The sequence below is a fragment of the Saimiri boliviensis genome, chromosome 1 (assembly GCF_048565385.1).
Source record: "Saimiri boliviensis isolate mSaiBol1 chromosome 1, mSaiBol1.pri, whole genome shotgun sequence".
Taxonomy (NCBI): domain Eukaryota; kingdom Metazoa; phylum Chordata; class Mammalia; order Primates; family Cebidae; genus Saimiri; species Saimiri boliviensis.
Genome location: NC_133449.1, coordinates 150,787,410 through 150,802,760, shown reverse-complemented (window position 1 = coordinate 150,802,760; position 15,351 = coordinate 150,787,410). Strand labels below are relative to the sequence as shown.

The 15,351-nt window shown below is 51.5% G+C and overlaps 1 protein-coding gene across 2 annotated transcripts in view; it reads right to left on the bottom strand.

Annotated features, from left to right (window-relative positions):
• Positions 1–15,351, bottom strand: part of DNAAF5 (dynein axonemal assembly factor 5) — a 58,982-nt gene that overhangs the window by 24,670 nt on the left and 18,961 nt on the right. For both annotated transcript variants that reach the window (XM_039471519.2, XM_039471485.2), the window contains exons 3-6: positions 15,226–15,350; positions 14,639–14,757; positions 6,067–6,299; positions 3,617–3,829 (exon numbers count right to left, since the gene is read on the bottom strand). In XM_039471519.2, the coding sequence (XP_039327453.1) occupies positions 3,617–3,829; positions 6,067–6,299; positions 14,639–14,757; positions 15,226–15,350 (690 nt within the window). The remainder of the gene's footprint in view (positions 1–3,616; positions 3,830–6,066; positions 6,300–14,638; positions 14,758–15,225; position 15,351) is intronic.

Below are 15,351 nucleotides of genomic sequence, written 5' to 3'. Positions count from 1 at the left end.
AATAAATTTTCATTTATTTTTTAGAGACAGGGTCTTGCTCTGTCACCCAGGCTGGAGTGCAGCAGTGCAATCGCAGCTTACTGCAGCCTCAAACCCGTAGCCTCAGATGATCCTCCTGCCTTGGCCTCCCAAAGTGCTGGAATTATAGATTATGAACCACCAGGACTGGCTTGTAGTTACCTCTTATAACGTCCCTCTAATGTCTATTTTATGTATGTTTCATAAAGTACAGAGTGAATCAGGACAGTGGTCACGTACATAATTTAAACACACAATTTATCAACAGTGTACATATATTGGAGGTCTATGCTTAAAGTGTTTTTACTAATGGGGGTGTGAGTTCAAAAAAGTTTGGTAATTACTTGACCAGACAATGGGTTGGTTCTAAATTTCTGAATCAGTTCTAAAATTCTATAACTCATTCACCACTGATCTAAATCACGAAAGGCTAAAGAAAAAACTCCCACTTTATCACAGCAGTGTTCAGTCTTTGCACCCCAGGACCCTGGCCTTATCCACAGAACATGCAGAGCTGTGTGGCACCACCTACCTCGGAGCTGGGCCATGAGCACTGACTGCCCCAAATTCCCACAGAAGCCACGGATTTCTGTTTTTATTCCATTCCTGATTTTCCCCATAGCCCAATTCCTCTGAGGCCTGCACTGACTGACTGACTGACTGACTGACTGACTGACTGACTGACTTCTGAGGACACTGTCTGGCTAGTTTCTAGAATGACCTGTCGTGTACATTTCAGGAGCTACCATCTTTTCGGTTAAAATCAGAAGGCAGTCGAGTTTAGAAGACACAGCCTCTCCTGGCTGACAGCACCTCCAGGCATGGGAATTCCACAGGAATTCACGGGGAATCAGGCATCCTTTGCAGCAAGCACCACCCTCCCACCATGAATGCAGCACCGTCTCTGAGGAAGTGACAAGACTTAACATTTATGGATTTCTCTATATATGACCAGATAATTTTCAGTGTCTGCCCCCACCACACAGACAGAATGAAAAAGAAAACAGATACAGCAAAAAATAATTCTCAGTATTGTTTGAAATACTATTTCAAACACTGCTTTCTGAAACAGCGTTATCTAAGATTGCAAAAGTTTTACATTCACTAAAGTACAAGCGACTCTTTCTGTTAGCACTGGCAAGGGGATCCCAGAACTGGCTTCCCTGCGTGAGAACCGAATTGGTGAGATACCCATTTCCTCACTTCAGGCGCATGTGCTAAACTCTTTCCCAGGAGACTCCGGTTCCCCTTGGTCGAGCTCGTTTCCCTGCTGGGCCCAAGACACCTGGGAAGTACCTACTGCTAAAATCAGATTCCCAGCGAACCCAGGGCAGGGAGGCTCAGTGAAGTCAGGCTCAGTTTAGAATACATCTTCACAACTTCTCTGTTCAACACAGGGCTTTAAAACAATTTCAGTTTGTTCTTGAAAGACATTCTTAACCTGCTCTCATAGCTACTGGAGATTAATTGTGGGAAACATAATCGACTTCCCAAATAACATGACACAAACAAAGCCTGGCCAGCCATGGAAAAGAGCACGGAGCCACGGGCCTGATACTTGAGTGCGTTCACCCTTTCTTGCCAAAAATTCAAGTCTGTTAAGAAAAGGAGGCGGGCGTGGTGGCTCATGCCTGTAATCCCAGCACTCTGGGAGGCCGAGGCGAGTTGATCACTTGGAAGTCAGGAGTTCAAGACTAGCCTGGCTAACACGGTGAAACCCCATCTATATAAAAAATACAAAAACTAGCCAGGCACAGTGGTGGGCACCTGTAATCCCAGCTACTTGGGAGGCTGAGGCAGGAGAATTGCTTGAACCCGGGAGGCAGAGGTTGCAGTGAGGCGAGATTACACCTGGGCGACAGAGTGAGACTCTGTCTCAAAAATAAATAAATAAAAATAAATAATATAAAAAAAGTATCTGGGTGTGGTGGTACATCCCTGTTTTCCCAGCAACTCAGGAGGCTGAGGTGGGAGGATCATTCTAAAACAAAAAAATAAACATAGAAAGCAGTGAAATGTATGTGTTGGGTTTTGACTGTGACTGGCTCCTTGGCCAAAGGGCCCACAGACGTCCCTAGCCTGGGAGGTTGAGGCTGGCTCTCCAGGCGCCTGTGTGACTGGACATTGTCAGAAGAGGTCTCTGTCTGAACAATTGCTGAATAATTTTTTCCTCCATAACACTGGAGGATGGGGAGCCAAACGCACAGCCGTGGGTCTACATAATTCCGTTTTCCTGTAACCAATGTGAAGACGTGACAATCACATTTTCTTGGCTATAGTTTGTAAGGTGAGGACTTAGGCACTTGTAAACATTTTCAAATTATATCCCTCAAGAAAAAAATGCTTCTGGCTTATAAATCTATATACAAGAATCAAAACCATCTTCAGAACCCCTTGTGAGTAAAAGGAAAGCACAGAACTGACAAAGATTTGATGATGTGTTTAAAAGGTTTTGGGAAAAGCTGAAACGTGGCTGAAATGCCACGAGCACGCGGCCCAGCCCCGCTCCCTTCCCGACCCTAATTCCATTTCCTTCCCTCTGTGTATTTCAGGAACTGCTTACGGGCTTCTTAAAACAGTTTATAATAATGACTGTGAACAGCCTCACCTCTCGTTCTGAGGACAGAGGGGGCTTGACACAGGATGGGCCAGGCTGACTGTGAACACCTCCACCTCTCATTCTGAGGACAGAGGCGAGCTTGACACAGGATGGGCCGGGCTGACAGCAGAGCTGCAAGTCCCAGCAGCCCATCCAGCTTTGGGGCTTTAGAAGCTGCCGCAAACGATTGAATAGGAGCAAATGCTGAGGCTCACTCTGCATGGCCGCCCAGTGGGGGCAGCCCTGTGTCCTAAAAAGGTCTGGGGTGCTGGGTTCAACACACACATAGATGGGACCAATCACCTCCAAACCAAAGGAAAGTCATCATTTCTTCTTCCACAGAAAACAATCATGGACTATTCCAAATAACTGAGCCCAACTACCTCGGCTATTTCATCTTCTGAGGTCAAGGCTTTGCTGCTCAATTTAAAATTAAACAAATGTTTCTAGCAAATCCACAGCTGGGCTGTCTGAAGCACAGATCGGAATGCCAGGCAGTGTTGATGGAGAACAGGCTGCTGGTGCACCCTGAGACGTACAATCTGTGCAGATACCGTGGGGACTGGGTGGGATAGTGGACATGCACCTGCACTCCTCAGGGGTGGGAAGATATGGACCCTGCATCCACCCCCAGCAGTACGGGCCAGCGGGTCCCAGCCGTGGACATGTCCTGAGTCATCTAACACGTGAACTGTGGCCAGCATGGCCAAAAAAAGGGGCAGCAACCAATGTAAATTTGAGTGGCCACCTGAGGCTAGGGCTGGGGCTGAGGCTGTAGTTCTACACAGCACAGGGCGAAGCCCCCCGACGAGGGGCTTTAGTGAGGGCACTCCGGCTAAGGGCAGCCCAGCTAAGGGCACTCCGGCTACCCCTGGTATTTCTGACGGCCCAGCCTGGAGGCACAGGGCGGACCCACAAACATGTGGGAATGATGGCAGATGGCCCGGCAGGGGAGGCTTCTCCTCTTCTCCACTCCTCCCCACTGCCAAGTACTCTTACGTTTTCAGATGCCTGGCAGATGTGGGCCTGTGCCAGCTCTGTGGCAATGGCTGTGAGGTGCGGCTGGAGGGCTTCTTGGGGGCAGCCCCGAATGGTGGAGGCCAGCACCAGGAGGCCGGAGGCGGAAGGCCCCTTCTTCAGCATTGGTAAGATCAGCTTCAGAAATACCTCGGGGTTGACAAACGTCCCGATGAGCTCTGCGGATCTTGAACACTGTGAGAAAAAAATATGAGAAAACTCAGACCCAAACCCGAAGGTCTCAGCCTGGCCTCCTGCTCTCAGTGTTGTGGCCTCCCGTGCACCAGACACAGCCCTGTGTTAAGTGGAGTGAGTCCTTGGCATGCACTCAGATCTCTCACGAAAGGCACAAGAGTCCTCAAGTGATCTGAGAACAACCCTGAGGCCAGGCTCACAGCCAGCGAGCGGGACACATGCCCCAGGAGGTGAAGTCTGGTCCAAAGGAAGTCTGTGTCCCGGCAGCACGTTCACCACATGTGCCCCCATTGGATGCCAGTGACCCAGCTTTCCCATGACTAAGCAAATCAACACACACCAGTCCCTCTGCACCTGGAATTCCACAGCGGATCAATACACACCAGCCCCTCTGCACCTGGAATTCCACACTGGATCAATACACACCAGCCCCTCTGCACCTGGAATTCCACAGCGGAGCAATGCACACCAGCCCCTCTGCACCTGGAATTCCAGTGGATCAATACACACCAGCCCCTCTGCACCTGGAATTCCACTGCCAATGAAAAGGAACAGTGGCTGACCACCCGACTGCATGGGTTAATCTCAGGCCCTTCTGACAAGTGACGAAAGCCAAGGCCAAAAATACTGCACAGTGTTTGAGTACACGTATAAAACATGCTCACAATGATCCAGGGATGGGGAGGGAGAGCAGGCGCGTGGTGCCAGGAAGGGGGTGTGACGACAGGGGCTGCCTGAGGGACCCGTGGGACCACTACACACAGACCAGCAGCTATGCACGTTCTGATTTTGATACTGTCCTGCTCAGGGAAGACGGAAGCCCTGGGACAGTGGGCAAAGGCACAGGGGGCTCTTAGTGCAATTTCCCCCAACTTACTGGAAATCTGTTTCAAAACAGTAAGTTATAAAAAAAAAAAATCAATAACCTCCACCTCCCAAAATACAAAAAAGTCAGAACTCAAACACCTACCTTTGAGCCCCTCTCACACAACTTCCACTTGCTAGAGTTTTAAACCCAGCCCGACAGTGGGGAGAAGCCCAGCACAGATGCCGGGCTGGATGCTGACTGCCCGGGGACCTCTCACGCACTGCCCTGAACAGCCATGTCTCCCGTCCTGTCTCCACCTCACCCCTATGCCATGTCTCTCGCTCCCTCATAGATTCCACAGAGGACTACAGACAATTTTAAATCCATGGTAGTTTTTGAAGAGTAGAAACATGACATGTAAATTACAAGCTTAATATAATCTGTTTTTAAACATGGAAGCTGAACCATTACTTTGAATCAGTAACAATGATTTAAATTTTTTTTTTGTTTTATTTGAGACAGTGTCTCACTCTCTCCCAGGCTGGAGTGCAGTGGCCCAATCATAGCTCACTGCAGCCTTGACCTCCCAGGCTCAAGTGGTCCTCCCACCTCCGCCTCCTGACCAGGTTGGGACCACAGATGTGCACCAGCATGCCTGGCTACTAAAAGGAAAAACTACTGGTAAGATGTCTTTGTGATGGAATTAAAGATTCAAGATCAGGATATTCTGGACTGAAACCTTAAGTGAAAGCTTTAGTTTTTCTCCTGAGCACTAGGAGGCGTCCTTTTGGGGTGGGTGTGAAGACCCTGGGGGTGGTGACTGTCAGCACAATGCATGGCCTGACTGAGTGAGGAGGAGTGGCCCGAGCATGGGAATTCCCTGTGCATACCCACCCTCGCAGAGGCGATAACCACCAGCTGGATGTGGAAAGACAGTGAGAAAGAGGATGGACCCACATGCAGAGGGGCCTGAGGGCTGCCACATGCAGGACACCTGAGGCTGTGCCACAACTCCCCCTCTGCCCTGTACCCCCACAGCCCCTGCAAGGCCTGAAAGGGCCCTCAGTATTGCCCGAATGTCAAAGATGAACTCCGGGTGTCTTGGTCCTACGTCGGCAGCCTGGGCCCTGTCTGGTGCACAGCTCACTTACACAACACGCAGCCGGCACTGCATGCCTGAGTATGCTTGAAGGCGGTCATGGAGGATCCACCCTCAACATACTGTTTCCTACAGGTACAGAAAGACCAGTGGTCCCCAGGGACTGGGTGTGGGGAGGGGCTGCAACCCAGGGGTGAGGGGAACACTGTCTTGGCTGCAGTGGTGACCTCCCGACTGTGTCTCTCACAGCCTCAGACCCTGCATGCCACAGGGGCAGGATCTTAGCTTGAGTTAGAGCTCCGCAACCACGACTGGAACGTGGCCACTCACGCTATGGACCACGGCTGTCTCCTCGTCAGCGCAGGCCAGGAACAGGGTCCGGAGGACGATCTCCAGGTGTTGGGTGGTGTGGTCCTCGGCATGCAGCAGCAGCACGGACAGCAGCTGCGCCGACTTCACTCGCGTTCCCACCACCCAGTCGGTGATGTCGTGGCACAGCGCGGGGAGGATCTTGGAGAGGTTCCTGAAGACAAGCTCCCGACAGCCCAGCAGAGGGCGATGCTCTGGGATGAAAATGAGAAAGGAGGAGGAGAAATTCACAAGCCAAACCTCAACAACTCAATTTACTGCACATCGCATTTAAGGGATACCTGTGAGTTTCAGCCTCACAATTTCGGAATGAGTCTCGGGGTGGGCGCAAAGCTGCCAAATGTGCCATTCATTGAGAACATTCACATGTGCGGTGCACATGCGGAGGCTGAGGCAGGCAAATCACTAGAGCCCAGGAGTTCAACACCAGCCTGGGCAGCATGGCAAAGACCGAATCTCTATAAAAATAAAAAAAAGTAGCCAAGCGCAATGGTGTACGCCTGTAGTCCCAGCTACCCAGGAGGCTGAGGTGGCATTCCAGCCTGGATGACAAGAGTGAGACCCTGTCTCAAAAACCGAAAGTTTAGAGCCACACAGAGATGCAAGTAACACACTCGCCACATGTGCCAACGTGGATGATCAGACCGAGGTCTCAGCACGGACATGCCTGCGAAGCCATTGCCGTGGTGGGGGTGATGGTCATATCCTCCGCCCGGCTTCCTCTGCTCCTCTGCAGCGCGGCCCCCACTGCATTCCGGCACCCCTGGATCCGGAGTCCTGTGACTGGGCTGCAATTTCCAGAGCTTCACGCAAGTGGAGGCCTGTCGTTCACTCTTTCCTTCTCTGCTTCTTTCACTTTGCGTGGTTTCTGGAGGTCTGTCCATGCTTCCGCTCCTGTCTGAAGCTGGGGAGTGGCCTGTTCTGTAGAGATGCCAGTTTACTGCCCGCTCCTCTGTGGAGGAGCATTCGAGTGGTTTCCAGGGCCAGTCTGTGTGGCCTGTGCTTTCACTGTGCTGGGGAAAATACCAGCTGCGGAAGGGCTGGGTCACACGGAAGGTGCACATTTAACCGTGTCAGAAACTGTCCAACTATTTTCCAAAGTGGCTGTGCTAGTCCACACTCCTCATTCTCACCTGCATGCGGTGCAGCCAGTCTTGAACTGCAGCCCGTCTTGAGAGGCACCGCGGCGTTTCTGTGTGGCTTTCGTTTGCGGTCCCCAGTGACTAACGACACTGAGCGTCTTCTTCGTGGGCCTGTTTGTCGCCCGTGTTATCTTCCCGGGTGAACAACGGTCTTTCCAAATTGTTTCCTGCACATTTAGAAAACTGGATTGTTTTCCTGCTGAGTTTCAAGAGCTCTTTCTATACTCTGGAGACAAGTCCTTACGACGTAATCTCCAAACATCTCGCCACAAAATGAAAAGACAAACCAGGCCAATTTTTGTATTTTTAACAGAGGCGAGGTTTCACCATATTGGCCAGGGTGGTCTTGAACTGCTGGACTCAGGTGATACATCCGGCTTGGCCTCCCAGCGTGCTGGGATTACAGGTGTGCGCCACCATGCCCGGCTGTACCTTTCTTCCTGATGACGATCCACTGTGGAAAGTCTGCAAAATGAGGGAAGCATGACCAAGAACAGGCAGGGAGGGGTTCACTGAGAGCTGAACAGAGCTTTGTGGGTACCTAGGCTTATGGGTGTTTCCAAAGAAATACTGGATGGTGCTGGGCAAGGGTACCCACGCCCTGGACCACAGGCTAGTACTGCTTTGTGGCGTGTTAGGAACTGGGCCTACAGCGGGAGGTGAGTGGCTGGCGAATGAGCATGACCGCCTGAGCTCCACCTCCTGTCAGATCAGTGGCCGCATTCGATTCTCAAAGGAGGGCAAACCCTTTTGTGAAGTGTGCATGGGAGGGATCTGGGTTGTGTGCTCCTTATGAGAATCTACTGTCTGATGATCCGAGGTGAAACAATTTCATCCTGAGACCACCCTGCTCCCTGCCCCATCCATGGAAGAATTGCCTTCCACAAAAACAGTCCCTGGTGCCAAAAAGGAGGCGGACCACCGCTTCCGGGTACAGTCATGTGCTGCTGAACGGTGGGGATGCATTCTGAGAAACACGCTGCTAGGTGATTTCATCACCATGTGACTATCCTACAGTGACGTATACAAACTCCAATGGTGCAGCCTCCTCCACGCCTGGGCTGTGTGACGTAGCCTACGTGAGGCTCCTAAGCTCCAAACCTATGCAGCAGGTGACTGCAGCGAACATGCAGAAACTGCAGCACAATGATGAGCGTTTATGTTGCTAAACACAGAAAAGGTACAGGGAAAACACAGTGATATCATGAGGGGATCACCCTTCCCCATGCAGTGTGTCATTGATTCACATGCTGTTACGCAGCACATGGGCTTATACGGCTCTGAAGCCTGTTTATCTGTACTTCATATTATAGCAGACATAGGTCAGGCACGGTGGCTCATGGCTGTAATCTCAGCAGTTTCGGAGGCTGAGGCGGACAGATCACCTGAGGTCAGGAGTTGGAGACCAGCCTGGCCAATATGGCGAAACCCTTTCTCTACTAAAAATATAAAAAATTATCTGGGTGCGGTGGCTCAGGCCTGTAATCCCAGCTACTCAGGAGGCTGAGGCAGGGGAATCACTTGAACCTGGGAGGCGGAGGTTGCAGTGAGCTGAGTTCATACCACTGTACTCCAGCCTGGGTGACAGAGTAAGACTCTGTTTCAAAAAAAAAAGAAAGAAAGAAAGAAAAGTTCCTTCTTCTGTAACACCCCAGGCTAACTCAGAATGGGTCTATGTACCACATGTGGACTTTGCTGGCTTCAAACGATGCTAACCAGGTTTTCCAGCCCATTTGTACAACGTAGCATTTCTGACAATTTCCATTCAAGCTTCCATCTTTCTAAACACACATGAAACATACAAGCAAAGCAAAAGGGGTATAAGCTCTGAAGCAGAACAGAAGAACGGAGGGTGGAGGAGCAGGCCGTCATGTTATAGAGTTCATCCACCGGGAATCCTGCTCGTTTCTAAGCCAGGCTTTAAGAAGAGCAAACTCTCAAACTCTGTCCTCTTGTGTGAAAAGCTCTGGCTGGCCACTCACCAGCACCAAGAGGCGCTTTCCTTTCTACTCGAGGCATTGCCAAGGAAAACAATCTTCAGAGGGATAATCTCAAAGCAGAAAGAACTTTGGAGTTGCTGTCACCAAGCCATCTGCTGCTGGCGGCTGGCAGTGTGATTGTCAGATACATGCCAAGCGTGAACTTGTGCTTCCACCTGAGAAGGGCCCTCTCTTCGGGTAAGTAACCAACTTCAGGATGGTAAGTGATGCCCTCCCAATCCTCCCAGCACGAAGCTTGGTTTTGAAGGCAGAGGTTTATTTCAGTGCTGTTAACTGGAAACTTACGCAGTGTTTGCAAAGCTAACGACAAATTACGTGGTATGAATTATATTTCTACATGATGTGTACCTCTTTTCTTAGGAAACGGGGAAACTGGGCTCCAATGAAACTTCAGATCCAGACCCATGTGAATTCCTTATTGACAGGTCATAACTTTTGAGTACTGCTTGTGTTGGCAGCAATCTGAAAACATTACCAAACTTTGCCTGTTTATGCTCTTTGCGACCCAACCACATGGTCAAACTGTCTGTTCTTGCAGGTAAGACAGGCCACATAGCCACTCATCGGCTCACCGCGTGCTCACAGAGCCACTGAGCCTGGCTCATCCCCAGGGGATGGCAGCAGACGGACTGGCCGCTGGAGCGAGCAGTGAGGTGAGCACAGAATCTGGGTCCACTGGCGTGAGGGGCAGGAGGAAGCAGAGCAGGTGGGGTAGGGCAGGGGGGCAGCTGCCAGAGCTCTGGAGAGGGGAGCAGGAGCCAGAGCTGAGGCCCCACTGTGGAGCCTAAAACAGTCAGATGAGGGATCTGCATCCAGGGCACAGCACGGGTCCTCAAACTCGGCACTCAGAAACAGAGAACTTGATCTAATGCATGGCAGACATGAACAGCCACCAAAGGTGACGCATGGGTGCGTAGGTGTGCGATGCAGCACAGGCAACAGCCTCAGCACCCTCTGTCATTACGGAATCGAAAACTTAACCCTGCAAGCCACCAGTGCACACCAACCAGACACACTAAAAACTGCAAACCCCACCCCACATGCCTGCCTGACTGCACGCGTGGCCCCTGGAAATCTTATCCAGTGCTGATGGGGATGCAACCTGGCATGGAGGGTGAGGAAAACAGCGTGGTGAGTTTCCAACAAAGACCCACGCCTGCGTGTTTATCCAATAAAACGCACTCACACAGAAACTGGGTTGCGGGTGTTTACATCAGCTTTATCTGTGATTGCTGAAGACGAGAAAGGACCTGAATGTGCTTCCGCTGATGACCGATGGTCCGTCCACAGGAGGGAATGTGACTCATGCTAAGAGGGGAAGTGCTGCAGACACAGGTGACACGGATGCCTCCAATGCACCACGCAGACAGGAAGGAGCAGACACTAGCAGCTGCGCTCCCCCAGCTTCATGCACGTGACACCCTGGAAGGGACACACGGGACACAGCACATGGCAGCAGTGTCAGGACCCAAGGGCGGTTCTGGGTGGTAGAGATGCCCACGTCTGGAAGACAGAGGCAGTGCTACTTAAAAATCACAGAGCTGCATCCCGGAAGGCTGAATGGGATGTGGTCTCTGGGGGAAGGGACGTCACGGACCCTAGGCAAGGTGGGCAGGGGGCAGCAGGACAGTTAAGGAGGGCATGTGCTTGGACCCTGGGCAAGGTGGGTGAGGGGGTGGCAGGACGGTAAGGAGGGTGTGTGCTTGGTGAGACGAGGTCAGAGCGAACTTTTGAGGAAGTGACTCAAATAATCTCCTGATCTGACATTTAAAATACTGTAGAAAAAAAACACTGAGGAATCCTATTTAAAATTCAAATCTACAGACTGAAGAAAAGTAATTTTAGGGGAAATGCCAAAAATCTAACAAAATGTTGTGCTTATGCCACTGACTTTGATTGTAATTCAATTCTAAATTTACTCTGCTCTACTTGAAACAAAAATTCTGTGCCTAACATTCTCCACACCTCGGCATGTGTAACTAACTGTCTTTTTACAATTATCAGTCAGGAACATCCCCAAGTCCTTGAACCATTTCTAAATCAGGCAGCATGAAAAAGAGCCCGTGTTTCCACCACAGGGAAGAAGCGCCTTCTGGGAACCTACAGCCAGTTGGCTGTGGAAGGGTGGAGGGGAAGAGGGGGCTGGGCCGGGAGTGTGTGAGTGTTGTATGCACATGTGTGCATGTGTATATATGTATGTGTTTGCGTGTATGTGTGTGCCTCACTCTCTCTTCTCCTCCTTTATTGCATTGCAAGGATTGTACCTTCCAGAAACAGTCCCCACCCCCATCTGCCTCCGTTTCTGGTGGACTGGGGCGGGGGAGGGGAAGGACTGGACCCTCCTATGTCTTGGGGACAGCCCTTCCTGCCCCACTGACACCTGAAGGGTCTTGTACTGGCTTCTCAGTGAGCATGTGCAGAAGGATTTGCCATGCAGCTTGGACTCTGTCTAGCATCAATTAGGCAGACAGGCTGGACCCTCTCTAAGAAGCAGCATTTCCTCATCAGTGACGAGGGCCCAGCTGAAATCTCCAGGAGCAAACACAACCCACAGCTTAGCTTCTAGGTCTGACCAAGGCAAAAGCAGCTGGAGGGAGAGACACTGACAGAGACCCACAGTGCCTGTGCGACCCCATTCCCACTGCTGGTGTGGAGACAGAGTGTGAGTTCAACAGTGAGTTCATAAGTGGCCTTGTATCTAAGTTCTACGTTTTAAAACAGATTGAGGAAGCCGGGTGTGGTGGCTCACACCTGTAATCCTAGCATTTTGGGAGACCGAGGTGGGTGGATCACCTGAGGTCAGGAGTTCAAGATCAGTCTGGCCAACATGGTGAAATTCCATCTCTACTAAAAATACTCAATTAGCCAGGTGTGGGGGCACATGCCTCTAATCCCAGCTACTTGGGAGGCTGAGGCAGAATAATTGTTTGAACCTGGGAGGTGGAGGTTGCAGTGAGCTGAGATTGAGCCATTGCACTCCAGCCTGGGCAACAAGAGTGAAACTCCGTCTCAAAAAAAAAAAAAAAAAAAAAAAACAGATCGAGCATTCTCAAACTGTCTTCACTCCATCAGAACAAACCTTGCTTGCAACTAAGTTCTGTGCCTTTTCCCAACACATGTGCCTTCCCCTTACAGCAACTGTGCAGTGTGGGGCAAGGTTGTGTGGTCAAGAATGCCAACTGGAAGAACAGCAGCCCTGTGATTCACAGGCTGGGAGGGAGCCACGGCTCTGTGGGCACAGATTTAACATGACACCAAATATCAATACCAGACACAAGAAACTGTTTTTGTTTTAGAACAGGGTCTCACTCTTTTACCCAGGCTGGAGTGCAGGGGCGTAATCATAACTCACTGCAGTCTCAACCTCCTGGACTCAAGTGATCCTCCCACCTCAGCCTCCTGAGCAGCTGGGATACAGGTGTGCACCATCACCAGCCAGCTAATTTGTTTTGTTTTTGTTAAAATATTTGTAGAGTCGGAGTCTTGCTGTGTTGCCCAGATTGGTCTCCGACTCCCAGGCTCAGGGTGATCCTCCCACCCTGGTCTCCTCAGTAGATGGGATACAGGCATGAGCCACTGTGCCTGGCCAACAAGCTGCTTTAGTACTGTATTTCACAGCATAAAACATTTACCTCCAGCACAGTGACCTGACCCCTGGGCTACTTCAGTGCCTGGACTAGGCCAGGGAGGTGACATGGGAAGTCAAGGCTGCAAATCTCTCAGGACATTTGATTTGGCCTGGGCATCTAATTGACTTGGGTTTGGCATCTGATTGATTTGGGCTGGGCATCTGATTGATTTGGGCTGGGCATCTGGATTGATTTGGGCTGGGCATCTGATTGATTTGGGTTGGGCATCTGGATTGATTTGGCCTGGGCATCTGATTGATTTGGGCTGGGCATCTGGATTGATTTGGGCTGGGCATCTGATTAATTTGGGCTGGGCATCTGATTGATTTGGGCTGGGCATCTGGATTGATTTGGGCTGGGCATCTGATTGATTTGGGCTGGGCATCTGGATTGATTTGGGCTGGGCATCTGATTGATTTGGCCTGGGCATCTGGATTGATTTGGGCTGGGCATCTGATTGATTTGGGCTGGGCATCTGATTGATTTGGGCTGGGCATCTGGATTGATTTGGCCTAGGCATCTGATTTGGGCTGGGCGTCTGGATTGATTTGGGCTGGGCATCTGATTGATTTGGGCTGGGCATCTGCATTGATTTGGGCTGGGCATCTGGATTGATTTGGGCTGGGCGTCTGGATTGATTTGGGCTGGGCATCTGATTGATTTGGGCTGGGCATCTGATTGATTTGGGTTGGGCATCCGGATTGATTTGGGCTGGGCATCTGATTGATTTGAGCTGGGCATCTGCATTGATTTGGGCTGGGCATCTGGATTGATTTGGGCTGGGCGTCTGGATTGATTTGGGCTGGGCGTCTGGATTGATTTGGGCTGGGCGTCTGGATTGATTTGGGCTGAGCGTCTGGATTGATTTGGGCTGGGCATCTGATTGATTTGGGCTGGGCATCTGATTTGGGCTTCGTTTCACTTACTTTTTGTCCTTGTCAGGGCGTATCTATCATTCACTTTTGAGAAGATACCCTGCAGATAGACTCAAGTGTTGAAAGCACTTGACTACACCCAAGTAGAAGATAATCAGCACCCCCGCAACCCCTCCACGAGAGGAGAGTGGTTTCTAAAACAGATGAAGGCTAAGGTGGGCTAGCAGCGTGGCAGAGCAAGTGTGCTGGGCCTGGGGGCCTCCAGACAGACCTGCTGGACTCTGCACAGAGAGGGGCATGGGTGCATATGGGTGCCCGCAACGTGGCCAGGGAGTAAACACGGGAAGGGTGGGAAGCCACACAGCAGGGGACCCTGTTCCCAGGGCAGAAATCACATGGCACCAAAGACCTCACCTCATCCGTGGCCCTCATGCTCAGCTGTCTTGGTGAAATGATGAGCCCCTCATCCCACTGTTTCCAACACCCTCTGACCACCAGCAGAGCTGCCCAGGAACCCAGAGTTCAACGCACTCTCACATGCACAGCCAAGGGAGCAGGGTGGACACTGTCTAGCTGGGTGCTGGATGCTTTAGGAAGCCCATGGCCTTTTAAAAATAAAGTTGGCCTAGAGGAGGGGAGAGGCCACTGCAAGATGCATGGGTTCTCCTAGATGCTGAGGAGAGATGTGCTCTGCCCAGGATGTAAGGAGGTCCCAGGTACCTGGGATACAGGAGTCCCAGCCCAATGTGGGGTGACGACTGCACCTTCCTGACGTGGCCGCCTGGGCTCAGAATGGCAAGAGCTGAAGCTTCCTTCAGGCTCAGAAACCCCTTTCCCACTCAACAAGGACTCATCTCCCGGCGCTTGCCTCTGCCGTGGCTACTCACCATGCGGAGGGTAATGGGGTGGCGGGGGAGGGGCAAAGTCCAGCTTGTCCTTCAGGTCCTCCTCATTCTCCCTCTGCCACTGCAGGCCAACGTCCTCCCAGAGGCTAGCAGCCAGCTGCCTAAGGCACAACAGACAGATGACAGCAGCTCAGGGCAGGGCACACGGTGGAGGGCCCTGCAAGTTCCCAAGGACGTCCAGGAGGCCCCGGGGCTGGGCCAGGATGCAGGTTGCACACAGACCTCACAGTCTGAGAGCGGGAAGCTCCCCGACCCCCGAAAGGGTGGACCAGAAATTCTGTTCATCTTGTGAGAACTTCATTGACAGTACAAAAGGGGGGGCCATCTGATCTCTGTTCATGTGCTCAGTCAAATGTTAAAACGATGGGAAGTGATATTTACAAAACAGGAGGCCTACTGTATGGCATATCATCTCAGAGCACAGGGACGAGGGGACACGAGCTGGTTTCTGTGACAGATTCCAAGCAAAAGGAAACCACCACTGTTGGGCACTACTGTTCAGGAAAAGCAGTCCCTGATAAACCAGACGACAAAGCTCGTGGCTGCCCGCTGGACGCCTGCCCACGTACCTGACCTCGGGCATCTCGTCATCAAGGGTGCTGAGCAGCAGAGGGATGAGCTTGTGGAAGAAGGAGTAGCGGTCACGCAGATGCAGCAGCCAGCCGCCCACCACAGAAGCCACCGCCCGCCGGACC